General features: G+C 43.9%; 6 protein-coding genes across 6 annotated transcripts; 4 read left to right on the top strand and 2 right to left on the bottom strand.

The window, feature by feature from the left end:
* Positions 1-1,694: 1,694 nt before the first annotated feature.
* Positions 1,695-3,523, bottom strand: H6S33_007765 (uncharacterized protein; the record flags this gene model as incomplete). Its single annotated transcript, XM_044839113.1, has 5 exons — positions 1,695-1,901; positions 1,952-2,300; positions 2,356-3,268; positions 3,328-3,365; positions 3,495-3,523. The coding sequence occupies 5 exons, from the start codon at positions 3,521-3,523 to the stop codon at positions 1,695-1,697; spliced, it is 1,536 nt and encodes a 511-aa protein (XP_044688638.1).
* Positions 3,524-4,240: 717 nt separating this feature from the next.
* Positions 4,241-7,144, top strand: H6S33_007764 (uncharacterized protein; the record flags this gene model as incomplete). The annotated part of the gene is made up of 8 exons (XM_044839112.1): positions 4,241-4,745; positions 4,805-4,853; positions 4,914-5,016; positions 5,072-5,614; positions 5,709-5,812; positions 5,863-5,990; positions 6,156-6,323; positions 6,396-7,144. The coding sequence occupies 8 exons, from the start codon at positions 4,241-4,243 to the stop codon at positions 7,142-7,144; spliced, it is 2,349 nt and encodes a 782-aa protein (XP_044688637.1).
* A 1,159-nt stretch (positions 7,145-8,303) lies between these two features.
* Positions 8,304-10,518, top strand: H6S33_007763 (uncharacterized protein; the record flags this gene model as incomplete). The annotated part of the gene is made up of 5 exons (XM_044839111.1): positions 8,304-8,496; positions 8,585-8,661; positions 8,727-8,884; positions 8,987-9,313; positions 9,393-10,518. The coding sequence occupies 5 exons, from the start codon at positions 8,304-8,306 to the stop codon at positions 10,516-10,518; spliced, it is 1,881 nt and encodes a 626-aa protein (XP_044688636.1).
* A 2,290-nt stretch (positions 10,519-12,808) lies between these two features.
* On the bottom strand, positions 12,809-14,162 carry H6S33_007762 (uncharacterized protein; the record flags this gene model as incomplete). The annotated part of the gene is made up of 4 exons (XM_044839110.1): positions 12,809-13,087; positions 13,149-13,474; positions 13,550-14,079; positions 14,140-14,162. 4 exons carry the CDS (start codon positions 14,160-14,162, stop codon positions 12,809-12,811), a joined length of 1,158 nt encoding a protein of 385 aa, XP_044688635.1.
* Positions 14,163-15,784: 1,622 nt separating this feature from the next.
* Positions 15,785-17,030, top strand: H6S33_007761 (uncharacterized protein; the record flags this gene model as incomplete). The annotated part of the gene is made up of 7 exons (XM_044839109.1): positions 15,785-16,093; positions 16,174-16,230; positions 16,326-16,341; positions 16,481-16,606; positions 16,664-16,723; positions 16,782-16,934; positions 16,996-17,030. The coding sequence occupies 7 exons, from the start codon at positions 15,785-15,787 to the stop codon at positions 17,028-17,030; spliced, it is 756 nt and encodes a 251-aa protein (XP_044688634.1).
* Positions 17,031-19,904: 2,874 nt separating this feature from the next.
* H6S33_007760 (uncharacterized protein) lies at positions 19,905-20,147 on the top strand (the record flags this gene model as incomplete). Its single annotated transcript, XM_044839108.1, has 1 exon — positions 19,905-20,147. The coding sequence occupies one exon, from the start codon at positions 19,905-19,907 to the stop codon at positions 20,145-20,147; it is 243 nt and encodes an 80-aa protein (XP_044688633.1).
* Positions 20,148-23,057: the final 2,910 nt, after the last annotated feature.

The raw sequence follows: 23,057 nt of genomic DNA, 5'->3' as shown, positions 1-23,057 counted from the left end.
GTGGTATCCGCTGGAAGTTGAGGGATATTGCCGTGCGCCAATACCTCGATTTCCCATGAAAATTCGTTTTCTTAGCATTATCTTAAGGAAGTCTTAACAGTGGAGCCCACGAGGATACTCTAGGCGAGGTTTGGGGGTGTCCTCAAGGTACCTCATCCTCGTTAACCTCTGTCCTTGTCTATCCTTGAGGAACCTCGAGAACGATAAAAAACGACCCGGTAGAACAAAAATCTTAAAATGAAAGGTATATTTTATTAATGACCTCATTCTATTAGTATATATAATGTGTGTATTATAGCTAAGAATTGTCCTTGGAAGTCCTCGAGGCAAGGACAGTCATTGTCCTCGAGGCCCCTTGTCCTTTTGGACCACTGTCCTCGTTTGTCATCGAGAACATATCCTCGAGGCAAGAACACAAGGACACTCGTCATCGTGGACCACACTGGCCCTTAAAGAGAGCGAGTTTAAATCTGCTATTTTTATGCTATTGAAAATATATCTGATCTGAAAGTGTATGCATCACCGAATATCACTCGGTGGGTTACCACAATCACAGGCTATCACTCGCTTGTTCTCTGATAATGTATGGTGCGCCCACTCTAAAGGTAACCAAGGGTGACGAAAGATCAATCGCTTATAACTTCCTCACCAAAAAAGATAGAAAAAATTGGTAAGAAGTATAGTAATAGTGTATGGAGCGGTAAATGTGTCAAAAGGTCTGTGCTTTTATCATAAAAATTAGCATTATAGGGTATAAATACTGGTATTATTTTCACCACCAGTGGTAAGATAATTTACTACCGTTGGTAAAATTACTTTTGACACATTTACCGCCCCATAATAATGAACATGATTTTTACCTTACAGATTTTTGATATCTATCATGGTCATGAAGTTATAAGAGATTGAAATTGGCTGTTTTTGTAAAAAGCGCCAAGACTGAACAAAGTGGAACAGTATTATCCCATACAAGCATTTTCCGGCCTTTGGCCGGAGTAGGAACTGTTATGGCTTAAACAATATCAGTTTACCAACGCTTAAGATCACTGAAACCCCAAGATGCCCTGTGCACATATCTGATATACTATTTGGTTGACTCAAGGTATGTTGGAACCAATATCTACTGGCTGACTCAAACATATTTGATAGAGAAAAAGAAAACCCCTCAAACCTGGCCAATCAAAACCTTTAAATAACACATTGCATATCGGTATATCTATATACTTATTAGATATACCCCCGAAAAGCAAACCTGACCGAGTTGTGGAAGTAATGCAGCAAAATGGCTAGAAATGAGCTCTCTAATTGGCCCATGAGTTCATATTGCAGCCACAATTGTTCTACTTCCGGGTGCCACCGTATCGCCTTTAAGAGTGTGCGCACCATACTACCGATTAATTAATTAAGTGATTAAGTGAGTAAGAATTTACATTGATATCAGCTTGGTAATTGAATTTGCTGTAATACGAACAGTAGTAGAAGGGGAAGATCAGAAGAGAGAGGTAGACATAGGCTGGAAATCTCGATGTAAGAAACGTAACTAGCAAATAGCAAAAGCATATACTGGTTTATTCCAGAGGGGTCACATGTATTCTTTCCTTCCATGCGCAAGCTCGTAACTGAATACAATATTTACTGAGTGGATGCAATACATGTACAGCAATAGCTAAACCAAAATCAGAGCATATTTTCGATCAATCGATCTCTTCGATATACGAAGACTCTGCCTTTGCTTTACCTTTCCCCTTTATATCAGCTTCTGTAGCAGTGGTAGTGCCATCAGTGCTATCAGAGTTATTTGCCCTTGCTTGCCTCTCATCCTCTTCGATTTGCTTTAGCTTCTCTTTGCCTTCTTCCGTGGTAGCGTCAATGATCTGGCTTTCAAGCGATAACATGCCCCCCTAGAAATTGGTGAGTATTACGTCCAATTATTACTGGCGTAGGGATTTACCTCTCCAAGAAGCCCAACAATTTCTTCCGCTTCCTCAACGCTCATTTTTCCAAGTACCTTATTGACTTCGTCTAGACTCCCACTCTCGAGTGCTCTTTGTAGGCCTGGCGGAAAGGACTCAAATATCTTCCGTGAGCCTTGTATTTCCGGGTCTTCCGAGTCAGCTGATGGAACGGCAATGGTGATTTGAGTGTTAGGATCGACAGCGTGCAACTGGATTTGTTCCACTCCGGCTGCTTGGTTATTGCGTTCTTCAGCCATGGTCCTTGCACGTTCACGAATTCGTAGGTAGGTTGTCGAGACATCTTCGTGAAAGACCTTCTGTGCTTGGTGATTTGGTGTTGTTATACTGGACGCATGGTTATCAGCAAGGATACACGCATGGGTTCTCGTAGAATATATACCGCTTGAAAAATAATGCGACACCGTCCCTTCCCAATTGGCGGCAGTATTGTAACAATAGCGCCTGGTGTACGCATTGCTTTGCATACTCATCTTTACCCTCAATCTGAGCATTGAATGCCTCGATCAAGAGCCCATCTGTTTCTCTCTCAGCTACTACTGCTGGGTTTCGTGAGACATATTCCATGCACTGCCTATAATCGCCAATCTTAATCTTTGCAAATTCTCGACCCAATCTTGTCGGCTCAATATGATCTTCGTTATCATCCTCCGCCGATTCCTCTAAATCTGCCTCGGCGCCCGAAGATGTAGAATCATTACGAGATTCTAGGGGTTTAGCACCCGGGTTTAACTGTTCCACGGCGTGTACTTTTTGAGAAGTCTTCTTCTTTTCCGAAGCAGCTGGAAATTGTACAGACTTATTGACATGGCCAGCAGAAAATCCGTCATGGAGTTGATCACTTGTGATCTTTGAACTTTCCTCCTTTTCCAACTCCGCCAATCTTTTACTAGACTGGGCATAAACTTCTGTAAGTTTCACCTTATGCCCTTTAAGCTTATCTAAGAACGCCTTTGCGCGGTCTACCGGGGATTCTTGATCGATTTCTTTCTTTATTGAGTCGACTAGTGATGCCATCATTTGTGCATATGTGGGGGTGTTTGGAGGGAGAGGTGGTGTCTTTTGCTCTCCTTCCTCAGACGAAATATCGACAAGAGCTTGGAGTACCACATCCTCTGGGGACTTAGACGTAGAACTAGATTCCAAAGTGGAAATAAGTTTCGTTAAGCGTTTGAGAAGAACATCATTCATAGAAAGTTCCATGCGTATGTTAGTAATGTTTTGTTTGCGTACAGCGCGCGTCTCATGTATCTGACGCCTCTTGGCGTTGATAAAAGAACGTTTGTCGACATTAGCTGCGGACGTTCCTGTCAGCTAAAATTTAAAGAAAAGAGGGGAAAGCCTTTATGCTTACGGTGGACCTCAATATCAGAGTCATCGGATAATTCGATCCTGTTATTTGCGGTTTCGTTAGCTTTAGGGAACTTGCGTTCTTCCGAACAGAGGGGTAGATTGTAAAATGAGAGGAGTACAGAAGAGAAAGGGAAGATACTAAATGAATGAACAAGTTGGAGCACCTACTTATCCCACTTGGAGTAATCAAGAACCATGGCTGATCTTTGTTACTGACTACCGAGATGGATAACAATGAGGTGAAGGCGGTGTGTTTAAATAGTAGCTACCGATTATCGAATACGGATCGCTACAACGTAAGCGTAGATGGATGGATGGAACTTGGATGACACAGTGGTAGAAACGGACAAAAGAGGGGTGGTGATCGTGTTGAAAACGATATGGTGCTGATTGTTCGTGGGGAGTGCTTAGACAGTGTATAAAGTAGGTATTTGAGGAGGAGGGGTCGTGCAGTTAGTTACATACGCAATTGGTCACACTACAGGATGGCAGTGATCAACTGATCAGAGAGATAAGGATGGAGTGCGTGAGAGGAGGTAACTGATATTGATCAATGTTTAAATACTAAGGCTGTGGATTGAAGGAAGACCTGCAGCGCTCGACTGCAAAGCTTTATGCAGAGGAGGTAATTTATGTGAAATAGGCCATGGCACAGTGTATCGTGAGATCTTGAGTCGTCTAGGCACTTCCATGCATGTTCTCCATCCAACCGTAGGTCTTGGCGCAGTTCGGCATTCACCACCCCCACCATCAATAATACTGTACTGGTGCTTTCAACCCACTACCATTTGCCCGACAAACAGAAGCATCACTATCGAAAATTCTCGAGACGATATATTGCTCTTTTCAAACGTTGAGCTATCGAGGCTTCAAAGGCACTCGAGTGTTCGCTTCTTGCGATCAATTTCCATGTCATGCGCTCGTTGATCCCTCCTCTACGCTCAGGGCTCCGAGGTTCCCTAGTCTCGCCCCCAAGAGTACTCCTTCCACTACCAGCTTCACAATGCCATTCATATACTACTTCGACTCAATTTAATGCCCTTAGATCCCGCCCCAAGGAGTCTATTTCATTTCATATTGCTCAATTGCGCCCCCAAAGCGCTCTGAAACCTTTTCCGAGGTTCTGTACACAGAGCCGTGTCCCTTGGAATAGCTGGGCCCCAAGAGAACAACATTACCCATTCTCCACATCACGAAAATCGAACCCAACTCAGCAACCAGATAATAAGGTCAAGAAACAGGATATAACACCGGCAGAAGTTGAAGGTTTTGGGCGCTCCGAGAAAGCAACTCGCGCAGCTCAAGTTAATCTTTCGGCAAGGCTCAATAAAGATGGATCACCAAACTCAACTAAACCAGGAATGGGGGAAATTGTTCGACTCTTAAAAATTGCCCGTCCAGAGGCGAAATGGCTTGGAGGTGAGTGTTTGATTATGTTAGGTTTGGCAGTACATTTGAATTCTAAAAGCCAATTGCAGTTGCCTTTGTCTTTCTATTGGTTAGTTCTACCATTACGATGTCTATTCCGTAAGTACTCACCGAAAAGCGCATGAGGATATGTAGTCATACTAAAAATGTTCAAACAAGCTTCTCTATTGGAAAAATATTGGATATGGCAACAAAGCCTGAAGGAGAAGCTGGAACATTGTTTGGATTGGCACTTCCACAATTTTACATGGCTCTCGCAGGGGTATACCACATTCCACATATTTTTAGGCGTGAACGGCGGGTTAATACTGCTCCAGGTTTTAATCATGGGTGCTGGGGCCAACTATGCGCGCATAATTCTCCTCCGTATTGTTGGTGAACGTATTGTTGCCCGTCTCCGGTCTCAACTATTTCGTCGAACCTACGTCCAGAACGCCGAATTTTTCGATGCAAATCGTGTAGGAGATTTGATTTCACGTCTTTCTTCCGATACTGTGGTCGTTGGTAAAAGCATCACTCAAAATATCTCTGATGGTCTCCGAGCCCTTGTCACTGGTGGTGCTGGCTTAGGATTAATGGCGTACGTGAGCTTAAAGTTGACCGCGGTTATGACTATCATGTTCCCCCCAATCGCTATCGGCGCTTTCTTTTACGGAAGGAGTATTCGAAATTTGAGTAGAAAGATTCAACGAAATGTCGGAACCTTGACAAAAATTGCCGAAGAGCGTCTCGGCAACGTCAGGACCAGTCAAGCATTTGCTGGGGAGATATTGGAAGTTGCGAGGTATAATCGCCAAGTTAAAAAGATCTTCGAGCTCGGAAAACGAGAGGCTTTGATCAGTGCAACCTTTTTCAGTAGCGTAAGCAAGCCTCTCTATGGATGAAAGAAAATGGACAGATGATTATTCGTGGTGCTTTCTTCCCTAATTTCCTACTAACAGATGTGGTGTTTAGACAGGATTGATTGGAAATATGACTATTCTTGCAATCCTTTACATTGGTGGCGAACAAGTGAAGTCAGGTGCGATTAGCATCGGTGAATTGTCTTCGTTTTTGATGTAAACCCTTATCAACGCCCCTTCAAGAGATTTTGCTAAGCGAAAATTAGGTACACCGCATACGCTGGATCAAGTCTTTTTGGGCTGTCAAGCTTTTACTCCGAACTCATGAAAGGAGTGGGTGCTGCTAGCCGTTTGTTTGAGCTGCAAGACAGAAAGCCATCAATTTCTCCTACAGGTCAGCTCCTTTAGTCTTAGCGGTATTTGAATGCTTTCGGGTCCCGTGGTTTATCTGATCGAGGAGATAAAATCTCTCTCTAGCGATGAACCACGGTGCCCAGGTACCTTTGGAGGACGTTGGTAATATCGCTGGAGTTACATTCATGACTGACTTCTATGCTAGCTGGAAATCCTGTCACATCGGCCCGTGGAACCATAAAATTTGAAGATATTGTTTTTAGCTATCCGACCCGCCCGGCAGTCAATATTTTCGATGGATTGAATTTTGAAATTCCTCCCGGCACAAATGTTGCTATCGTCGGTTCCTCTGGGGGCGGAAAATCTACAATTAGTAAACGATTAATTTGCTTCTTTTCTTCTTTCTTTTTTTTCTCGGTTGGTGGATTCTAACCCCAGTTTATAGGCTCTCTACTTCTCAGATTTTACGCACCTGCATCTGGTTCAATCAGAATCAATGACGTAGACATTTCGACATTCAACCTTAAGTCACTACGTCGAAGAATTGGTGTCGTTGCCCAGGAACCCGTCCTCTTTTCCGGAACGATTGCCGAAAACATCGCTTATGGGAAGCCCAATGCAACAAAGGCGGAGATCATTGCTGCTGCAAGGAAGGCGAACTGCCAGTTTATCTCTGATTTTCCGGATGGCTTAGAAACCTCTGTAGGTGCTCGCGGTGCCATGCTTTCCGGGGGACAGAAGCAGCGCATTGCTATTGCTCGCGCTCTTGTTAAAGATCCCGATATCCTCATTCTCGACGAAGCTACTTCAGCCCTAGATGCTGAGTCTGAAACCGCTGTAAACGAAGCCCTGACGAAACTCATGCGTTCGTCCTGTACAACTATTAGTATCGCCCATAGGCTTTCGACCATCAAGAGAAGCGATCGAATCATTGTGCTGGGTTCTGATGGACGAGTTGCGGAACAAGGAACATTCAAGGAATTGAGTTCGAGAGATGGCCCTTTTAGTAAGCTTATGGAATGGCAACTTCACGGAGGGGAAATCTCCCCAAGACCACCACACGGTCTACCAATTGAAGCTGAGGCATTGATGGAGGAGGCGGAGGAAACAGAGGAGGAGGCGGTAGTTGAGGATGACGAGGAAGAATCTCTGAAGGCCAAGGGTTTATCGGATAAGGATTCACATCAACGTTGATGATCTTGACTTTATTTTTGGACGGTCGTGAAATTTAAGAGTGAGGTATGCGTACACACGCACATACACGCCGGCACATACACACATACACACATATATACATAGACTGGTTGGGCTATAAAGGTTAATTTTACAACGAATTTGGAGTTGGGAAAAGGGGGGGGGGGGGGGGTAGTGTAAAATCAGTAGCAAGTAGCTGGCCGTGTTAATTTCCCCCCGTTTTCACTTATAACTATACCGAACATAATTTTGCCAGGGAAGATCACCTATACTTTGGGGGTTGTTTGTACATATGTACATACAGGAAAGTTTGTTATTCGATGTATTATAGAGTAATACTCCGCTCAAGGTTATATTCCCACCGTTTAGTGAACATCCAATATATACCGGCCACCAGGGTTAGGTTTAGTTTTTTGTATAAATCACCATCACATATGAAAGCACACCGAAATTGGACAAAATTGGAAACTCCCCTAGCCTTCAATTGTCCAGTGAGAGCAATATACTATGGCCCGAAAAGCCATAAACCCACACCGGCGTTGGAAGCAAACAGTTTTTGTGAGAACGAAATTCAAAAGCCTCCTCTAGAGTAGAAAACAATTGGTTCTGATAGAATTGTATGCATAACCATCTGAACAACATTGCCAGAGTAGATTCCTTAATCCACATTGTTAAATATACATTCTGCTATGTACCTACATGTAGTATGCTTCACGGTGACACCTCCGGTGTGGCCATGGAAGGGAAACAAACCTAACCCTCTGCAAAATTCACGAGAGCCTAGCGCTTGAGGCCAACTTTGGATCAAGCTATACTTGTTCTGGTTAGTTATATTGTAGCTATACTGTTATAGACTACATACAGTCTAGCGCATCTGTACTAGGCGAATCGGTCTAGAGTAGAGTACCTACATGTACATGTAGGTACAGTAGTTAATGGTATGTAGTCAGGGATTGGAGTTCACTTTGGGGACGCCAAGGCTCAGCTACCAGGTCAAACACAGCTACGGACGGGTCTGGTTCTCCAAGCGCATACACGGTTTTTGAGCAGCAGGGTAACAGGCTGTTTCACAGACTCGCCAAGTCTTCTGCCTATTAATCCTCAAAAAAAAATATACCCTGAACCTTATTCGAGAATTCATGCAACCCACAATTTAACAATGAAGCGAAAACATGGTGAAGACGAAACCACGGCGATAGCTGACGAGTCAACAGTTGACTCAAATTCCTCCTTTTCCAGTCTAGGCCTAGATGCTAGATTATTACAAGGTATCGCAAAATTGAACTTTGCGCATCCTACATTGGTACAGGCGAAAGCTATTCCTCTGGCATTGGAAGGAAAGGATATTTTAGGTACTGGTCATTTCAAGTCCCCAGTAAAAGGAGCGGCTTGAGAGTACTCCGAAAGCTAGAGTGAAGACTGACAATAATTTGTGTCTAGCTAGAGCAAAAACCGGTTCCGGGAAGACAGCAGCATATTTATTACCAATACTCCAAACAATACTCAAACGGAAAGAGGTATTCTTGTCGATGCGACAAATCTATCTCTATAATAGGCTAACTTAAAATTTGTGGGACTATAGAGTTCTCCGGACGAAAAGTTCACAAGTGCCCTGATCCTCGTTCCGACGAGGGAACTTGCACAACAGGTTCACAGGACCGCCGAGAAACTTGCAGCTTACTGCGCGAAAGAAATCAGAGCTGTAAACATAGCCCAGAATGTGTCGGAACAGGTTCAACAGTAAGGACCTTTTTAAAAAATTACCAGATTTCCGATATCACGAGTGTTGTACAGAACTACAAAGAAGTAGAGCTAACATGGCCGTCTTCTTGAAATATCCAGGTCCCTGCTCGCCGAAAGACCGGATATAGTCATTGCTACACCTTCCCGTGCCCTCGTCCACAGCAATCTTTCAACGCATGTCCTTACATCAAAGGTTACCCACCTTGTAATTGACGAGGCTGATTTAGTGTTATCTTATGGATACGAGGATGATTTACAAGCTGTGGCAAAAGCACTGCCAAAGGGCCTTCAGACGTTTCTTATGAGTGCTACATTAACTGCGGAAGTCGAAACATTAAAAGCGCTTTTTTGTCGAAATCCAGTAATACTACGGTTGGAGGAGAATGAAGCAGAAGACGGAGAAGGCGTAAGTCAATTTGTGGTCAAGTACGTCCTACAGCATCAATCTCTGATTTATAGACATATAATGATTGACTAACTAACCAACCAATTGTGAGGGAAATAGGTGTGGGGAAGATGAGAAGTTTCTGCTGGCCTACGTGATTTTCAAGCTTAAGCTCATAAAGGGGAAATGCATCATCTTTGTTGGCGATATAGATCGGTGCTACCGTCTCAAGCTCTTCTTGGAACAGTTTGGGATACGGAGTTGCGTCCTCAACTCAGAGCTACCCGTCAATTCTCGTCTTCATATCGTGGATGAATTCAATAAGAATGTTTACGAGATAATCATCGCCACGGACGAAAACGAAATATTAGGAGACGAAGATGAGGAAGATGAAGGGAGAGAAGTAGATGAGAATGAAGCAACAAAACCACACAAAAGCTCAAAGGCCCTTAATGTCAGTCCTGATGAAGTAAAGGGAGTAGAAGTAGCAGTATCCAAAATGTCTCTGAAGAAAAAACGAAGGAAGGTTCGCCGGGACAAGGAATACGGCGTTTCCCGTGGTATCGACTTTCAAAACGTCGCCTGCGTCCTCAATTTCGATCTTCCAACGACCTCCAAGTCTTATACACATCGTATTGGCCGTACCGCACGCGCAGGAAAGACTGGCATGGCGCTTTCTTTCGCTATCCCTGCGGAGCTTTTCCGAAAACACAAACCTACCAGCTTCCCAACCTGTGGGAACGATGAGAAAGTACTTGCAAAGATTACCAGACACCAGAAAAAGCGTGGGAAAGAGGTGAAACCTTATCACTTCGATATGAAGCAAGTCGATGCATTCAGGTATCGTATGGACGATGCACTCCGTGCCGTGACCCGTGTTGCTATCCGCGAGGCTCGTACACGGGAGATTCGTCAAGAGCTTTTGGCTAGCGAGAAATTGAAGCGTCATTTCGAGGAAAATCCAGAAGATTTAATCCACTTGAGGCACGATGGCGAGCTGAGAGCTGCAAGGATTCAGCCACACTTGAAGCACGTCCCTGATTACCTTCTTCCAACAACTGGGAAGGCTGTTCTCTCTTCTGGATCTTTGGATTCCACCGGTAGAGGAGGATTTGTGGGTATCAGGAAGAGCAGCGACAACAGAATCAGGAAGGCCAGGATGAAGAAAACAGGCAAGGCCGGAAGGAAAAGTGCTGGAGCTGGGGGCAGGGATCCATTAAAAATGTTTAGAGGTGGGAAAAAGTAGTGATAGTGGGTAACTTGGGTGTATACATGAGCTAGTGAAGTCGCTGTAGGAAAGTTGAGTTAATTCAAAGGCGATTTAATCGAATTTCTCAACATATTTCAAACCACCTAATTCTTAACTTCGGATATGGATTACAGAGTACTGAAAGCTGAGTTGAGAAGTTATTGATGATTGAATGCGAAGGTAGTGTTGGAATTAAATACGATATCGGAGATGATAAGCTATGTGTTATCTATTTGTGGTGGAGGTATTGTAGGCCTTTATAAATTTTCTTCTTCGCCAACTAAACCCTGCCTATCAAGTATGCAAATTATGTAGGTGGGAGGCTTGATTTTATCCAGGGCTTTTTGGTATTGATTTGTACCATACAATTCCTCCCTAGTTTTCACAGGTTTTTATGCCAGCTGCAGCCGACCAGATCGAAGAAGCTTGATGGACTAGAAATACTAATTTAGCAGCAACGCCTCCTCGTATGGTAAAAACGGCCGTTCCTTGAAAATGACAAAAAGGATATATTAACTGTTATATTCATCCGACAGGATGCGTCTTTTATATACTTCTTATTCACAGCCAACTTCGTTTATATATATGTTCCGTCCCAGTCACGAGTATATCACATTGGCCAACAGGCCGGCCCATTGCCCAACTAGCCGTCCTGTTGACAAATCTTGCCTATGGACCAATGCTTCCTGAGATTGACAAACGGTCACTGATCTTCTGTCCAGATGGCCAATTCCTACCAGAATTTGACCAAACTCGACTAATTGACTCCCAAACCCCATCGCCTAACAACTAAGAAACTCAAGGGACACATTCTACCTACATGACGTATATGCCCTTGCCCCTGATATACCACTGCCCTGGGGCTATAGCTACATAAGTAATGCAAATAAATATTTCTTTAGCAAATAGCTAATTAACCAGGGCCAATGGCTTTCCGCGGGAAAAGCTGAGAACTATATAGCAGAATGGCCTGTAAGCGAAAAATAAGAGCTTGTTCACCAATTATGGTCCATTGGCCAATAATGAGCATTTGTGACTGGGACGGAACATATATTACATGAGAAAATTTAGAACTCATAACACTATGTAATCATCAGTTCTCACTCGATACCCATTCTGCCGGGAATGCCAGATCCATGGAACTGAAGTAAGTACCCCCCGCCGAAAAAGGGTTTCCTTTTCTATCATTACTCAGCACACTCGGTCTGTCTGAGGGATCTCGGTTCATGATCACCGGTTTCTCATGCGTAAAAAGGAGCAATGTGTGCTATTAATGGTGGAGCGTCGCCATCATCAAATTTATAAAGCTTGAGAGCCCGTCCATAAATCTTTAAGTGCGGCATTGATTTGTTCTCCTTCATGCGTACACCTCAAGTATGAATAGGTTCTAGCGCATTTCAAGTAATGAATTCTTCCTAGGTTAATTCAAAGTTTTCGAGCATGCGAATTAGAGTTGAGTGGGGAATGTGTCTGAAACTCCGCAAACCTGGTTGAAGTAAGCTAGCGAAATCGGGCACTCTGTATTTCTCCTGTATATATCATGGTCAACTATAGTTTAAATTGCCAGGACGAGTGGAAGTTAGCAAAGAACGGCTACGTACTGATTGGTACAAACAGGAGAGGGAAGAACAGAGCCTATGGGGACAGCTTTAAAGAGAAGAAGCTGGGTTGACTGATTATGTCTGTCTTTTAACCTACTAAGATTATAAGTACAAGAAAGAGATTCCCTGGCCTTCTCTATTCACCACCAATCTCCTCTTCCAGAATATTGATATTCTGCTTGAGCAATCAATACATGACTGCCACCAATACGGTACCGGCTGGTATACCAGTAACGCGAGCACTTAGTTATGATATACGAGGGTTACCTTAGATCTTACCTATACCAGGCGGGCGACCACTCGTGTTACTATGATTGCCTAGCCTTTTTTTTTAGCCCCTTTCTATATCTACTGTATACTAATTACTTACTTAAATGTAACACTGCGAGACGATAACACTGCGGCAAAATGAGTGAAAATTATATACTTTATGTAGCTCCGTCTTTAAAGACGTTTTACGGTTTGAATTCAACCAAACTCTAACGACCTACTTCACTGAACTCCCCGCAAGAATAATCGCCTAGCCTATAATTATATTTTCCCTTGTCTTCAAGATTTGGGCAGGGAATGGAGGAGTGGGTGAGGCAGGAAGAAAAGAAGCAAAGAAGAAAACCCATAGTTTACAAAAAGCATATCAAGGTGTGAGGCGTCATGACCTACTGTCAAAGATAGTCTAAATCATCCTATTAACGTTCAATTTTCACTACCACCATTGCACGTTCCCGCACCCGACGTCTACCCTTCGTCTTCGCTAGGTTATCCTCCAATGCAGGAACGAATCGGCGGTATGCCGGGGGCTCGTCTTTCACAGGGATTGGAGGCGGACGAGGCATGTTCGGGTCAGGAGGGGGGAGAGGTGTATGCTTTTTCGGTTTGATGACGAGAAGAATAATCATGCCGACTACTAAGAGCAGTAAAAGCAATATTGCTTTTCGTTTAGTTGTTCTGCGCTGATAACCAGAGGCCTGTTGTGCATTTATGAGTTCTACAGATCTCTGATGACCAAAATGTAGACAGGAAACAAACCACTGTCATTTCTTTGTCTGCCGCTTTAATATGTACGCTCATCTGTTCGACATTGTAGTCTATCCTGTCAAGTAATGTACCTTGATCTATTACCATGGTCTGCAACTCCTTAAATATATCGGCGAGCTCTATAATCCCTTTTGCTATGTCCGTGATCTCTCGCTCCCGTTGCATGATAGCAGCATCGTTCGAGGTCAGTGTAGCTGACTGCTGCAGCGCTGACTGCGAGAATGAGATATCTGCGGAAGGATCCGAGTCTTGGTAAAGTTGAGATGGTGAACCAGCGCGATCCAGTGGCGTCGTCATTCCGGAGAGGCCGCGGAGTTCTTAGATTTTAAAATTAGTACTCCTCTTCTATTTCCTGACATTCCCGACATCCCGGCGTGCAAATGGAAACATACTTTTAAGATAAGCTGATTGCTTCTTTCTAAATGACGTGCTTGCTTCTTGGACCTTGGTCGCTAGATTTATCTGAATATTCTTACTCATGGCCTCTTCTGCTCTGGACACCTCGCCGGCCGCACTGTTCACCATGACTTGCACTTTGCGTATCTTATTTTGACACTGGTGAAATGCGCTCGTGATTTCCGTTGTCAGCCTTTCAATTTCCCCCTCTTCCGCTGATCGATTGTCATCGAATCCAGGAAGAACGTGTTTTTGGTGCAGCTTGTCCAGCTTGGCAGACTTGCGTGCTATATCCACCAAAATTTCGTTGACGTCGTCGGAAACATCGGCCCACCGTGGGGGGAGTAAATCCATCTCAATGATTGTGTCTCCATTATTGGAGAATGTGTCTTCAGCGTCATTAGATGAGATGAGACCACGACGCTCTTCGTCCGTGTGGAAGCTGGGGGAGAATGCACCCGCAGAGGGGCCGAAACGAGGACGTTTAGCTGGATGGTGGGAGTAAGACTGGCGATAGGAGATGTATCTTTGGTAGAGTAGGTAGTTAGATAATAAGTGGAGTAAAAAGACACGAAACTCATCTCACAGGTTGGTTCTATCCCGCCACATTGGCTTGTAGGTGCGCCAGTGGTGATATTTAGGTTAACACAAGACAGAGGGTTCTGTCAACTGCTATTTCAGGAGGGTGGTGGGTTTAGGAAAGTTGCGATGACGATGCTATGTATCTACGGCCGGGTTTTGGTCTGCAGGTATGGAAAGTGCAACACCTCTTTAAAGGCAGTTACGATGAATACAGCTGTAGGCGAGGGTCCTTCCTTGCTTGCCTCTAGGGGATTTGTTGTTTGGTTCTAGCAGGAAGTTTGCGGGGGGTTAACAATTGAAGTCTACTCTATTCGTGGATCTTCTTAGTGTGGGAAGAGTGAAAGAGGCTCAGCTGGGATCCATTAGGGCGTTGGTATCTTGGTATCTACTACATACATGTACTCATGCGTCTTCGCCAAGAATTCGCACCTGACTTAATCTTCGATTAGTCAAGAGCCTTGCACTCAAGTTATCGTTCCCGGCATCGTACACCAATATGAGCTTAAATATATGGGTACATGTATGATAGGGCTAGGTACTAAAAATACGTACATAATTTACTCTCCTCGTACGTAACCATGTAACCCGTTTTAGTTGAATCGAGAGTGGTATGTACAGCTACATGTATTGGGTACAATTGGAATGTAAAGCTATAGAACGGCTAAACGTATCTTGACCTAGTGATCAAGATGCATTTAAAACATGTACACTTATACGTACACAACTAGATACATGTAGTATGATTAGAAGTAGCCCGGTTCTGTTAAAGCAGAGAGGAGGAGTAGGAGAATCATCCAATATGTAGAGCCGATCAAGATAACTTTTGTCGTAGTGGTTGAGAGGTTATTAATGCCTGGGTCTGAAATCGCATATAGTTAAATCATATGTTTCCATGTATAACGTACCTTTGTAGTTTAAATATACCACTGAGTTAGAACAGTCTTTACCGGTATTAGAGTACTGGCATGCCAGCATCTATTAGTCTCAATGTCATATCAGTTCCATTCCGCTTTCTACAACTACAAAAACTAGAAGCCTAACATATGGATCTACATGTATCCACGTTGTGTAGATATATACTCATTTACAAATATAGCCTTGTAATTTCAATACAGCAGAAACCAGCAAAGCCGTGCGAGTAGCTATATTTATGTAGTCATGAGTTTACTAGCCTGCACCCACTCAAATTTCGTCAGGAGTCAATACTACATGTAGGTACATGTAGTTTTCGGAAAGATTACCACTACTACATGTACATACTGCATTTACATTTACTTGCGGTTATACATGTACATACAGCGGAGCCACGATACATGAAGTCGCATGTTTACGTGGATAGTAGCATATTCTGGATCTATAGGTTGCGTATCTAGATCTTTGGTCAACTACAAAACACAGGAATATGGCAGACTGGTGTTCGATGCAAGTAGGTATGCATGTGTAGTCCTCAATAGTAAATTAAGTGGCTACATGTATTGAGGCTTCACTTTAGCACTACATAGAGTATTTCTGTTTATCTGCTCTAGGACCTCTCTTGCTTGGCATACTGCAAGCGTCTGCCTAAAAATCACCTTGCGTCTTGGCATGCTAATGTGAAGTTGGTGTAACTATAGTTGGGCTGGTTCCTCACTAAACTAAGACTATTTAGTATGCTGAGCTCTATGCTCACCAATGGAGGTCAGCAGCATGGGTTCCAGAAAGGGGAGCGCGGGGCACCATGCTTCAGCCCTGAAAGAGTTCTTGGCACTTCCTTCCCCCTCTTCCCCTCCACAAGCCAGCTCTTAGTTTGTCTCCTGTTTCTTCAACTCCTCTTCTCCTCCCGCACCCTCTTCATCACAAAGAGACTTCCATCAACCATCCACGCCTTCACGAATCTTTCACCCCCACAATTTCATCACCACGAGCATAATCCAATATGGTATGTCCTCAGCTTTCCTTGGCCTGGGCACTGCATGGCTGTAGCTGCCCCGCCTTTCGTTCACAACATCACTTGCTCTAGTAAAGAAATATTAAAGCTGATAATGGTGTATCATAATAGGCCGATTCACTTTCTGAAGACCAGGTCTCCGAGTTCAAGGAAGCGTTCTCCTTGTTTGTAAGTTCCATCTCCGATTTTATCCCTAATCTAAGTATCACGTCAGTAGTACTTTTTACTCTTGAGAATTTACTAACTTAACTGTTAATGTGCAGGACAAAGATGGTGATGGTTAGTAATCTATAGATACTCACATGTCTACCTTTGCAAAGCATGCGGTGCTTGTGACGGATGCGAATAGCTCCGATAAAGCTTCTGATGATCGATATCCCGCCGAGAAACAGGGCTAATTGGGGGTTCAACTTGGCAGGCCAAATCACCACTAAGGAGTTAGGAACCGTCATGAGAAGCTTAGGACAGAACCCTTCCGAGTCTGAACTCCAGGACATGATCAATGAGGTTGATGCCGACAACAATGGAACTATCGATTTTCCTGGTAATTTGTCTCACTGACCACAACTAGCTGGCACATGTCCTAATATTATGAATCTAGAATTCTTGACCATGATGGCTCGTAAGATGAAGGACACAGACAGTGAAGAGGAAATTAGAGGTATGAATTTCTCAGTCCAACCCTAAGAGATATAACTGACTTGTTCCTTTCTTTAAAGAGGCCTTCAAAGTCTTTGACCGTGACAACAACGGATTCATTTCTGCCGCCGAACTAAGACACGTAATGACTTCCATTGGGGAGAAGCTCACCGACGATGAGGTCGATGAGATGATCAGGGAAGCAGATCAAGACGGTGATGGAAGAATCGATTGTATGTCCAAACTATTCCTCCCTCCCAGCTCAGCCCACTGATACTAATACAATCATTGCAGACAACGAATTTGTACAGCTTATGATGCAGAAATAAACTGAACATGCACGCGGAAGGAAACAGTTGTAATCATCTGGGCTGCACAACCAGGCTAAAACCACAGGAATAATTTAGGAAATTGAGAGTTGGAATACTCGTACAATGAATCGTCTTTAATTTTTCTCTCATATCTTTTATCCCAACATGCACTTTGAAAGAGCCCTAGAGTACCGATCAGTGCCTCCGTAACGCCGTTTTGAAGGGTTATTTCCAACATGGAGTATTCCTTTTACTTCTTTTTAACTTATTGCCTCGATTTTCTCTTTGTGCCCGTTACATATTGTTTTTGTCTATTGATCGGCTCTTGATTTTACTTCACTTTTAGCATTATTGATTTTTCCAGAACGTCCGTTGTACCTACACTCTCACTTTTCATAATAAAGCAAGATCTCCATGGAGCATAAACTTAAGCTATGTGAAGAAAAAATCTAAATGAAAACCGATGATATATATGACCCATCCATGCGCCAAAAGGCATTACCGGTTCTTGATAATCAAAAGTTGTAGCAATCATTTCAGTTCTCTAGATGGGAGGTCCGTCTACCAGAGTCTCTGAGAAAGAAATTAAAGAAAGAAAATACAATTATATTATACAGATGAATCTCTTGGGTACCATTTGTCTCGATTTCACCTAGAACCCCATCCAGCCATTGTTCTTCCTCTTATCCCTATACCTGCTGCAATAACTCCAATCTCCTCCATCCTCATCTTCCCTGCCTCAAACACCTCCTTCACCAGGGCCATGACTACCTTGTAATCACCTCGACATATTTCCCACCGCTGCTTATCTACGCAATCCCAGGTATTCTCGATAACGCGAAGCTCTAGATCCATCTTCTGAACTCCCTCCTGAGCTTGAACACATAATCTCCGGAGATCACTTTCAAATGATTGGAGCGAACGACGAGTATTTGAAGGAGGTTGATCCGAGGATGTCAGCAAAGATAATAAGCAGCGTAATATGTTTGTGACCGTTGGTATATGATCCTGAATCACTTTTTCGAGGGCGAGGTGGGTTGCGTTTCCAGCAGGATGACGAGGAACCGGTTGTACCGACCGAGATCGCGAGCAAGAAGCAGGCATTTTTTTTCCCTTTGCTTTTTCCCAGTATTTTTGTTCAGCCGATAGGTCGATTGATCGGACCGTTGGTTTCAGCGTGTGGATGCAATTTACTCGGATGAGAGTGAGAAACGTAGAAGTTTTAGACAGTTCTCCGACGTTGCAACACAAAACACGAAAGTTGAATTATTTCGGTCGCTTTGGTGAGAACTTAGGTATGTTGGAAGTTTACAATGGAAGTAAAACCAGAGGTAGATTTAGAGAGGCTGTTGTACGCTCAGTTTTTAATGATCAAAAACAAATTCGAAATCTTGCAGGGCAAAAACTGAAATAAGTAGCCACGGATGATAGTAGGAAGAGTCTTATAATTATCAGATCACCAGCGACGACATGACCAAACCCCCCTTCTGTTTCATCTGTCACTGTGTCTTCGATCCGCGATCTTGATCACCGAGCGGTCTGATGTGCTAGCATGTCAATCAATGCAAGCACCTAACAAATAATGTAAAAACACCCAGGTGCCGCAGAGGAGAATGAACATATCTATACAGGTAGAGCACCATGAGGGGGAGGTAGGGTCATAAATCCAGTAGAAACCGTGCATTTGACTGGTTTCATATCCACATTGATCGGTGCCTGGTGAACTTGTCACTTATTTGGCAAGCCTTACCACAAAATGTATTGCGGCGATGAACGAAATGACCGATTCTCCCTGATCAGGCCGATTCGGCCGTTGGCAAAAGAAGCGGTGGGATGGAAAAGCCTTTCACGTTTCTTATGAGTTAAGAGAGATTATCTATCTATCCGTCTGCGTGGCAGCCCAGGTATTGTGCTTGTTCCGGCGCATATTAACCCCAGGATCTCATAAGCCTTATCTATTACTGGACTTCAATATTCGCAAAAGTCTTATCACACACAGCAGGTCAAGATCGATTCGGTCGGTTGAAATAATGATCACGTAGACCCTGCGTCGCGCTTACTCTAAGATATGGTATGAGTAGTAAGTAGCAGTGCCATCGAGCTAGAAAGCTCATCATCAGCAAGAGGTCGGCAAAGAAGGATGCATTCTTCACGACCTTGATATTATGCGAAGCCATAACTCTCATAAGCAGTGTAGAACACCAAATCGAGCGAGGTTAGCGAACATAAGATAAACGCTGGGTATGTTAACTGCGCAGGAATATCACTACATGTACCGGGTGTAGCGAAAAGTGATCAGAATCTGATAAGACAAATACACGTATTCACCGCAGCATTCACTTATCAGATTCTGTGATAAGACAAATACACGTATTCACCGCAGCATTCACTTATCAGATTCTGATCACTTACCCTCAACACCCTAGTACCTCAATGAGATTTCGGCCACCAGTAGTCCGCCTGCAGTCAACAACCGTATGCCTCTGCCAAGCCAGCCCGTCCAAACAGGGGACGGAGTACGAGACTAAGTATGTACAGAGGATGGTAAAATTATTGCGAAAACAGGGGTTTAACGAGTGCTGTGGGGCCGGAAGGTGGCGAGTGCTGTGATTGGTGGGTAGAGGACCTCAATGGTTTATGGAGTGAAAATTTTTTTTGTCGTGTTATAGTATATAGAATAATAATAGAGGTTTAAAAAGCAATCAGTTCACCTATGTCTTCTTGCCTGTATTGATTCCCTCAGCTGATCGCTATGGTATTTATTCGTACAGAGGATGTCAGCTACAGAAAGAGATGTTATATCCAAGCTCTTCGGCATGCAGGTTGGACATTTCAACGGATTGCTAATGATCATTTACTAATTATATACAGAATATCTGAAATCAATTTGGAATGCTGTCTCTTAATTGGCCTGCCTCATCTCCTAATCTCAATCCAATTGAGAATATCTGGAGTATTCTCAAAATGCGCCTGCATGATAGAAGACCGAGACCTAGAGGAAGAGCAGAGATTAGAGAGGCAATACTTGACGAATGGGATCTTATTACTGAGGAGGACATCATCAGATGTATCAACAATATGCCAGAGCGGATAGAGGCAGTCATTGCTGCCAATAGGGGTCATACCAGGTGGTAACTTGAAGGTAGGTGTTTATCGTCTGGAACAGGTGTTCGTCGCTAGAACAAGGCCGAGTGATCGTTGGTGCAGGCGTTCGTTGGAATAACTGGGTGTTCGTTGCTAGAACTCTTGTTAGATACTGTACTGTAGAAAATTCACCACTCGCCACTCAGAATTTGATACTCGTTGGGCTTTTTTTAGCGCACTCGCTTACCCATATTTTCGCAATAATTTTACCACCTTCTGTAGTATCCAGGACCAGGACCAGGACTACAAAATGGCCAAAATGAGTTTAGTATAAATATTGTGATGTGTATAAGAAATGAAAATATGAGCTCAAGTTGTCGGCTGCTCCTGTGTTTTGATTCGTCTCTCCAGGTTTAGAAACGAAGCAGAGACATGATGATGTTCAATTCTCTTAGAAGCAGACTAGTTGTGACAGGGGATATATTTGTTAATTTATTTGTTTATAATTCATAAGGCTTGCACCCAAACCAGGGTATGGTATACAAAGAAAAAAACTATAACGGCAACTATGGATTTGTAACGGGGGTCCTTTCTAAGAGAAATAGAATCGGATAGAATAGAGACGGCCGTGCAAGATAGACAATCAGGTTGCAGATTATTCAAAGATACTATCGCTAGAACTCAATAATCTTTAAGGGCTCTGCTACCGATAAGAACTTGGTTTTTCTTCCTGATCAAGACTGGAGAGAATCGGACTGAAGGGCGAGAATGAACCTGAGTACTTATACTCCAAAGGCCTCTGTTCTCTGCTCCTAACTCCTTTACTAAGTTCCGGTGGGCCTTCCCTCAGTACCGGAAACAATACCACCGCTACCCCGCTTTTTCTCTAAGCGTCAGCAGGTGTTTTCCGATACCCAAGGCAACCACCCTTAGTCAAAGCCTTTGTAACACCTGCAGCCTTGGTTGCCACACAACCGGAGCCTGCATGAATGAGCTGCCGCTCAGGTGTAAGCTTAATGATTGCTGTAGAGCTTTCGCTTATTGTAGACTTCCCTAGCATAGCCCCTGCCTCTTTGGCGGACATACAATGCTCAGAGGATACAGAGGATCACCGGGCAATCAGAGCTTCACTCTGGCCGGTCTTCTAGTCACTGGCGAGGCATAGACTCGTCAGTCATTGCTCCCGTGAATAGATCCCCTTCCTAGCGCCCGGAATGTAGTTACTCTAACAGCTGGTAGCTAACCACACTGCCGGTACTTGCATATCACCGTGCTACTGGCTTCTAACAATAACTCTCAGCATGTAACCGGGCCCTGTGTGTACTCATACACCAGACAGTTGAAATTGCTCCGTTACACCACTCCCCTCTTCCAGGATCTTAGTCTCCGAGATCTATAACCATTCTATTACCATCCATTCTATATGACAAGAAACTCCATGATATGCAAGGAATGAAAACACAAAGGAAAAATTCTACACCCCAACGATCCGCTTGTCCTTGGGTTTCTTAGGATACCTCATATGGAAGTCTTGAAGGGCTTCTTCAGCATTCTTCTTAAGATGCTCCCAAGGTTCCCATGTAGCATCCTCGTTCTCATAACCTTCCCACAGCACTAGGTATTCCACTCGTCTCCTCTTCTTATTGACCCGGCTATCAGCTACCTCTCGGACAACCCAGTTCTGTTCTCCTTCAATCTCTTCGGGTTCCGGTAGTGGAACTCTCCTCTCAGGATCTATCGGTGCTCTATAGGGTTCTAGGAGAGAGACATGGAAGACCGGGTGGATTCCCATTTGAGGGGGAAGAGAGAGCTTGTAGGCACGGGTACCAATAGCTTCTAAGACCTTAAAAGGTCCCATCTTCTTCTGATCCAATTTTCCCAAAGGCCGCTTTGTTTGCACATTGCGCCGGTCCAACATAACTTCATCTCCGGGCTTGATTTCAGGCGGTGCCAGGGCATGAGCATCATACCACCGGGCCATCCTTAATCTAGCTTTACCCAGGCTGGCATTCATAGCCTGCCAGATAGATTCCCATTGAGATATCATGACCTCGCTCGCTGGGTTGTTCCATTCTACTCCTTCCTTTGGGGCCGGCCAGTTGGTCCTGGGTTCATAACCATAGTTGGCATAAAAAGCCGATACTTTGGTAGACTCAGAAACCGCCGAGTTATAAGCATACTCTGCCAAAGGCAAGAGTTCTGCCCAGTCATCCTGTTGATACGAACAATAACTCCGCAAGTAATGTTCCAGGGTCTGGTTAACTCTTTCTGTTTGACCGTCCGTTTGGGGGTGGAAAGAATTGGACATCTTCAGCTTCACATTGAGGAGGCTCATGAGAGATTGCCAAAAGTGAGAGATGAACCTGCTATCTCTGTCCGAGACTATGTCATCAGGTAAACCATGGAGTCTCCAAACTTCCTTCAAGAACAACTTAGCCAAATCTTCCGTTTTATTGAGGGTAGGAAGAGGGATGTAGTGTGCCATCTTCGAAAAACGGTCCACTATTACCCAGATCTTTGTAAACCCACTAGATTCCGGTAATCCCACAATGAAGTCCATAGAGATGGAAGTCCATGGCCGATAGGGTATCTCCAACGGTTGGAGCATACCAAACTTCTTGTGTCTTGAGGTCTTATTCCTCTGGCAGCTGTCGCAGCTCCGGACATATTCCTCAACATCCTTATCCATGTTGGGCCAAAAGAAGTTATTTTTCACCCGCTCTAGTGTCTTAAATTGGCCAAAATGACCAGCCACTTTAGAGTCATGGGTATCGGACAGTATTTCCATCTGTAGCTTCTTGTCTTTGGGTATATACCATCTATTCTTGTAGAAGATGAGACCGTTCTTGACCGACAAGTTCTGGTCCAAATTTGGTTTCCTTTCAACCAGGGAGCGGTGCAGTTCCTGCCAGAAACTATCCTCTTTAGCAGCCACATATAGGCGCTCTAAGAATGTATTCT

The sequence above is a fragment of the Morchella sextelata genome (genome assembly GCF_020137385.1).
Source record: "Morchella sextelata strain SCLS chromosome Unknown scls_24, whole genome shotgun sequence".
Lineage (NCBI taxonomy): Eukaryota > Fungi > Ascomycota > Pezizomycetes > Pezizales > Morchellaceae > Morchella > Morchella sextelata.
The sequence above is the reverse complement of the archived record's forward strand: the minus strand, read 5'-3'. Positions and strand labels throughout refer to the sequence as shown.